The 7,029-nt window shown below is 36.3% G+C and overlaps 2 protein-coding genes across 3 annotated transcripts in view; both read right to left on the bottom strand.

The window, feature by feature from the left end:
• Positions 1-3: 3 nt before the first annotated feature.
• On the bottom strand, positions 4-2,504 carry LOC107727154 (peroxisomal membrane protein 2-like; the record flags this gene model as incomplete). The annotated part of the gene is made up of 3 exons (XM_016536938.1): positions 2,311-2,504; positions 354-476; positions 4-163 (listed from the first exon to the last, which is right to left on the bottom strand). Coding segments are annotated over exons 1-3 (393 nt in total), but the record flags the coding sequence as incomplete, so codon positions are not given.
• An 855-nt stretch (positions 2,505-3,359) lies between these two features.
• The window catches only part of LOC107727160 (ubiquitin carboxyl-terminal hydrolase 30), a 6,943-nt gene continuing 3,273 nt past the window's right edge, over positions 3,360-7,029 (bottom strand). The window contains exons 5-13 of one of the 2 annotated variants that reach the window (XM_016536946.1): positions 6,342-6,440; positions 6,190-6,235; positions 6,017-6,111; positions 5,856-5,915; positions 5,617-5,703; positions 5,428-5,508; positions 5,099-5,312; positions 4,449-4,557; positions 3,360-4,357 (exon numbers count right to left, since the gene is read on the bottom strand). In XM_016536946.1, coding sequence (XP_016392432.1) covers positions 4,111-4,357; positions 4,449-4,557; positions 5,099-5,312; positions 5,428-5,508; positions 5,617-5,703; positions 5,856-5,915; positions 6,017-6,111; positions 6,190-6,235; positions 6,342-6,440 — 1,038 coding nt within the window. In that variant the 3' untranslated portion in view covers positions 3,360-4,110. The remainder of the gene's footprint in view (positions 4,358-4,448; positions 4,558-5,098; positions 5,313-5,427; positions 5,509-5,616; positions 5,704-5,855; positions 5,916-6,016; positions 6,112-6,189; positions 6,236-6,341; positions 6,441-7,029) is intronic. The other variant, XM_016536947.1, reaches the window with a different exon arrangement.

Here is a 7,029-nt window from a genome sequence, read left to right as displayed (position 1 = left end):
CTCCAAAGCATTCATAACCACATAAAAGAGCAAGAGGAAAGCAGGAGCGAATATTAGACGTTCCAGCAGAAGGCGCTTGATCAGGCAGTATGGGACAGTGTTAGGCAACAGCACCTCCAGGAGATGGTAGAAGTAATGACTGACTGGACCTGTGATAAAAAGTCTGAAAAAGAACAATTAAAAAGAGACATTTGAAACATTTGTAACTCATTTAACAGTCCTGGTATTAAATATTTTTTGTAAAATGACTTCATGTGTACTGTGACATGTATGTGTAGTCTTTGAAATATGTAAAACATAAATATTTTACATGATTATGGGGTGTATGTAATCAAAATGCATTGTCACTCTACCCAAATATTGCAAAGTGTACAGGTCCCAGAACATTGATTTTCTTTTTTGGGCTATTTTCTTTGTTGCTCTTCCTGTACTCCAAAGCTTGAGACAGTAGATTTCCCAAAGCAGAGAGAATACCACTGCAAGAAAGAACAAAACTGTCATTGTATCATTGAACCCACATGGCCTTGCATCTAAAGATGAAGACACTCGTCTTTCTGTGTTTGGTCCAAAAGTGAGTGTTACTTTTAACTGGACTTGATTTCCCCACCCCCCCAAACAACCAATAGAAAAACACAGTTCAAAGTCCTTCATGGCTTAAGCTAAAAAAAAAGTAATGCATAAAGGATATCTTTATATATGACTGCTACTACTACAAAGCATTTTATTAATAAGTTTAAGAAGGATTTTTTTTTTGCTTATTGTTTAGTGATTTTAATTCGTTTATAAGTATTTTATATAAAATAAAAATATTTTTAAATATATAAAAAAATATTTTTCAATGGTATATTTTTCAACTTAAACTAATGTATAAAATTATACATTATTCTTAGTTATTATATAAATATCTTGCTCTCACTGTTGTACACGGAAGCAGCTCTGGGTGGATGACGTATGGAGGTTGGCTTTGCGCATGCGCCGCTCAGAAGTGACGAACGTGGAAGCGCAGGGGAGAGATCAAAACAAAACACCGGTCACTAATTAGAAGTACAAAACGAGGATTTGTAAAGAAGAATGTCGGAGGATTTCGATATAAGCCAAGAGGAGACTGGTTTTCCTTTGCTAAAGTAAGGAAACTTTGCTTCTGGAACAAACGTTGGTTTTCACGAGACTTACCGGCGCAAAGCTGACCTCATACGTCATCCATATTCTTAGTTATTAATTATATAAATATTATAGTGCTGTCGAACGATTAATCGCATCCAAAATAAAAAATTTTCATTTACATAATATATGTGTGTACTGTGTATGTGTAATCTATTTATTATGTATATATAAATACACACACATACAGTATATAGTTTGAAACTATTTACATGTATATATATTTATATTGCATTAAACAGCTTGAAAGAGGGTGAGTAATTTGTGGGCTAATTTTCATTTTTGGGTAAACTAACCCTTTAACTTTCTTAAGTTGATCTGCATATTCTTTATAAAAAAAAATTTTGTTCTCTTCTTGTGCATGTCTCAGAAGTTCAAGATAAGCTTCAGCACGGAGTAAACTTGAAGGCCGTCAGATAAAACATTATGAATGGACATTAAAACCTGTTGAGCCATGAAAAGCTGCTTTGTTTCAAGGAAGAAATGAGTTTCCAAATAGATAATAACATTCTGCTCAACAAAAACTTTTATTTTGGATGCGATTAATTGCGATTAATCGTTTGACAGCACTAAAATATTATTATTAAATGATGTACTCACTGATCTCATGTTTCCCTGATATATTAATAAAGTATGAAATTATGAAATAAATAATAAATATATAATAACTGTATTAATATAAGATTGAGTGTTAATTATCATTATCTTACATTAGTTGCATTTCACAATTCATCGGTGTAAATTTAACAACTAGTAGAAATAGTAAACTATCTAAATTCTACCATGATCAGAACTAACAAGAGATTCTGTGACTAACAAGAAAAAAACTGCTTTTATGATTTTTGTGAAATGACAATAAACTGCTGGTATATTAGCTTTTATGTTCTGTTTTGAGCATAGCAATTAAAAAACTGAATATATTCTACTTGTCTAATATCACTGCAAGCAGAATTCAAAGTAACTTTAGATGTAGTATTGTTACATGATCAGGGTGTAATGTTTTGAGTATATTCCTTTATAATAATTGGTTAGTGGTTCAACCAAGACAATTACGATCAGCGTGGTAACATTCATTAAACCTAACTTAAGTGAATTTCCCCCCAAAAATCTACAGCTAGCCAACTAGCTTTAACAAAAATGTAAACTGACCTCGTAACCGATTTGGTGATGATTGGATATTTCTTTAACAAACTCAAATACTGCTGCAGTACCCTCGTCAGAAAAGAGGAATCTCGGATAAGTACACTTTGCGTTGGCATCTTCAGTTTAGTTTACTAGTACAACGTCTGTGCACTTGGGTCATGAGAGCTCGGTGTTTTTTAACAAAGTGCAAATCGAACGTAGCGTGCGTGGTCTGAACGTGAACGTCATAGAACAGCGGGCTCTGCGTAATCCTATTGGCTTACTTCTACATGACCACGCCCTAAAGACAACGTGCTGTCTCTTAAAGAGACAAGCCAGACCGATTCTTAAAGGGACAGAACATCTTGTAATTTACTCGCCCTCATATTGTACCGTTCCCAACCAGTACACACTAATATCATAAAAATATACAATTGTGCAAATAGCATCATGTACAATCAACATAGAACAAGGAATTTACAGAATAACACTGGAAATGGATGTACACTGAAATATGTCAGCAGAAAATCTATTTGGTAAATACTCAGGATTTAGAATAGGGCTGCACGATAAATCGCATGCGATATTTAACGCGCATCTTGTCAGTAATGTATCGTGAAAAGCGCTGTACAAATAAACTTGACTTGACTTGACTTGACATGGAGCAGCATTAACTACACAGAGCCGTTGTTCACCGACAAGCTGCGCAAAACATGCGTAAAATATGATCGTGGTTTTGCGCAGCTTGTCAGTGAACAACGGCTCTGTGGAGTTAATGCTGCTCAATGTGAAAGCCCGCAGGTGATGGAGATTTACCGCTGATTAAAGAACCGGCTTTACTGACAAAATGCACGTTAAATATCGCATGCGATTTATCGTGCAGCCCTAATTTAGAATATGGATTGCATTCCCATATTCTTGCTAGGTTTCCCTTCTAAGTATTCACTAAAGATAAAATGCCATGGGATATGTCCATTATACAACAAAAACACAGGATTCATAGGAAACCTGGGGGCTGTTTCATAAAACAAGTTTACCAGACAAGCCAGGCTTATTTCAATTAGTCTGACTTATTTTGAACCAAAGCAACTGACAATAAGTCAGACTAACTGAAATAAACCTGGCTTATTTGGTAAACTTGTTTAATGAAACAGGCCCCTGATCTACATGTAGACACGCAACACCTGATGAGGATACATCCCACGATTTTGCATTCTCCCTTAATTACCCACAAAATGTGAAACAAAAACAACTTAGTGATTTTTACGTCTTACAAAAGACCTTTATATGCAAATTGCATAAATATATTATTATTAACAAGAGATAATTAATTGACAAAGACACATTATTAATAAAAAACTGCATGATAAACCATGTCAAATGTACTTAATACATAACATGGTATTAATAGATAATTAGCTTAATGAGCAAGCCAACAATTCTAGGTCAATTTGCAACAAATCATCGTGAAATGTAGTTTTTCTAACAAAAAACCGGTTCAAATCTCTGTGTGAATCCCTATGTCAGTGACAACAATGACTCATGACTGGCATCATTCTTACGCTCAGATAACGATTTAGTGGTTTTCTAATACAACAACTGCCATAGACGCTGAGCAAGATTAAGGTGGAAACTATGATATACAGAGTCCTCGTCTTCCCTCTCTCTGTGTCACAAAGAGCGATCAGAAACAACATGCACGCCAAACTGCATGCACAGGGATGCACAGTTGCACTCGGCCGTAGTAGCATGGCCTGGAATGGAGAGAAGCGAGGATTAACGCTCTAGCTTTGAACTAAGAATAAGTAACCCGGGTCAGCTGAGACGCTACTCTTCCACCCTCAGACCGGGCCTTTGCACTCGTTCGTAAAAGAGCAGATATGCGCTGGAGGAGAGCGCCTCCTGAAGGCTGGCTTTCCTAACCGAATCATCAGACACCCAGAGCCACTGGGAGCTAAAAGGAGACGTTCCACGGGGAGCGGCAGGGCAGCGGCGGTAAGTGACAAAGTGTCCAGAGTGCATGTCGCCATGATGAACCAGGACGGCCGTCAAGCGGAAGAGATACTCTGAGCTGCTAGAGTGAGGAGAAAAAAAAAGGTAAGTTACCATATGAAGTAAATTGAAATAGACTACATTCCCTGTAAAGCATGCATGGATGTATCTACCTGTAGTTATAAGTGAGGTTGAGCTGTGAGCTCAGTCCTGGTGAGTGTAGAAAGATGGAGGGAAAGGTTCCATTGGACAGTGGCTTATTGTTGTTACAGTGTTCTGAACGGCGTTTGCACTGACGGCTTGGGCCCGCCATCGCTGCTTGCAGCTATATTTATTATTATTATATTAAACAGTAAAAGGATTTCAAGAATATTACATTAGTTTTACAGATGGAGTAAGTTCATATTCACAGATGTAAACGACAGCATTCTTAGGACACTAAAATATTATTTTATTTTGTATATGTTCTATATAATAATAATATAATTATTAATTATAATTTATTATTATTATTATTAATAATTAAAATAAACATTATATTTTGAATATATTTTATAGAATAAAATCAAAATTCAAATAAAAAAATCATAATAATAACAACAATAGAAACAACAATTATTATGATTATTATTACTACTACTACTTCTACTACTATAATTAATTAATTACCTCATTTTTTATTATTAAAAATTCCAAAAGTATTGCAAGGATATTTGATTGATTTGACTTTAAATGGAGCAAATCCATATTCACAGATCAAAACGACAGCATCACATAACCACTGGGGAAACAAAAAAGAAAAAAAAAAGCTCACATCACTTACCAACACCATTAGCAATGGTTTTGTCTTTTGGGTCTCCGGCAGCTTTGGGCTTATTTGTTCTGCTGGTGCTCTGGAGGTTCTGACCAGCAGTACAATGTTTGTATCGATCCAGAGACAAATATTCTGTAAACTGAACATGCTCTTGTCTCTTAATGGGAGTGCCCTCTTTAGACCACGTCAATCTCTGCAGATGGATGCAGAGGCACTGAGGCAACTAAAGGTGAAAATACACACACACACACACACAAACCAACAGGAGGTTATTGAAGAGTGTCAACTGTCAGTGTTTAGAAACGTTTGCTGGTCTGAATGAAAGAATAACAATCTACCTTTCCAAGTTTCAGCTGCTTGACAAATGTTGTCCTCTGACTCTCAAGGACTTCTCCATTTACAAGCTCTCCAGCCTGTTGCTACAAAGAGACAGAGAGAATCAGCTCAGTAAAACTCAGAAATTTCAGCAAATAAATAAGGTACAATGGTACTATAGTAACTTGTCCTGCTAAATATACACATTATACCTTGGTACAGTTTTCACACTCCACTTCTTTGATGGTTTCCGAGGAGATGAAATGCTGGAGACACTGGTCCAAAGTAACTGGTCTGCCCTGATACACGTGAATACAAGTGACGCAAACTATATACATATCTTTGTCTGTAAGATACTAGCTGGATAATATGACTTCAACTGGGATATTTTAATGTGTAGATTAGCCTTCTACATTAAGTACATGTGGTATTACAGAACAAGTTAACTTACCCACTGTACTGACGGGATAGAAAGAGACAAGCTGTCGAAAGAATCATAGTGCACAGGACTCTGAAATCAAAAACAGACAGGCTTGACAATTCCATTCTTTCAATAAAATGCTGTAGATTGAAATCATAAATATTTGTTTAAAAAAGTCTGAAAAAGATCACCTGCTGCTCACAGCGTTTACAAGCCATATAACTTGTTAACCGTCCATGAAAAGGGTGCCGAGTCCTCCATAAACTTGGAATAGGATGTAATGGACCTGAATAAGAAAAATACTAAATTACTAAATGCTAAAAAAAAAACTGTTTAATGTTTAAAGAATGGAGTCTTCATTTACCTCCACTTCTGCAGCTTATGTTTTTTTCTTTTGACTCCACAGATTTCTGAAAGCATTAACAGTAGAGAATGTCTGTCTAATTATTAACTCTTTAGTTTACAAACGATCTTTTGGGTTCTAATACTGCATTAACAGTGACCGTTCATGTTTACCTCCAGTGTTTGCATGTCGAACAGGTGAGCGACTCTGGGTTGGTGTTCCCGTTCCTCCTCTAATGATGATGTGAGAACATGAAAGAGCTCATGAGCATCCTGAAGAGAAAATGCAAAAGTAACAGTCATTTTTATGTTAATGATTTAAAAAAAAAAATCCAACATTTGAGCTAAGGAACGTGAGAGTACTTCGTCCATTTTAGGTGGACTTTTCCTTTTTTAAAGGGGTCATATGATGCGATTTCAAGTTTTCTTTTCTCTTTGGAGTGTTAGATGTTCGTGAATAGATAAGATCTGTAAAGTTGCGAAGACTAAAGTCTCAAACCCAAAGAGATATTCTTTATAAAAGTTAAGACTCGTCCACGCCCTCCTAAAATGGCTCGTTCTAACACGCCCCCACATGTCTACGTCATGATGTGGGAAGATTTGCATAACACCGCCCAAATGTTCACGCTAAGAAAGAAGGAGTAACTTTATTGTTGCTGCCACCGCTATGCTGTGAAGACGCTGTTTCTCGTTGCGAAAGCGAAACTACTTTGTTTGGTTTTCCAAAAGAGGACAGGACTAGAATTCAGTGGTTAAGTTGTATTTACAACACTGTTCCAGGACACTTCAACCCAAATATTCAGATGTGTGCAGCACATTTTATGGAGGACTGTTTCCTGATTCTGGTAGAGAATACTACAGT

The sequence above is a fragment of the Sinocyclocheilus rhinocerous genome, unplaced genomic scaffold (genome assembly GCF_001515625.1).
Source record: "Sinocyclocheilus rhinocerous isolate Xijiao unplaced genomic scaffold, SAMN03320098_v1.1 scaffold457, whole genome shotgun sequence".
NCBI classification, from domain to species: Eukaryota; Metazoa; Chordata; class Actinopteri; order Cypriniformes; family Cyprinidae; genus Sinocyclocheilus; species Sinocyclocheilus rhinocerous.
This window is presented reverse-complemented; position numbering and strand designations above follow the sequence as displayed.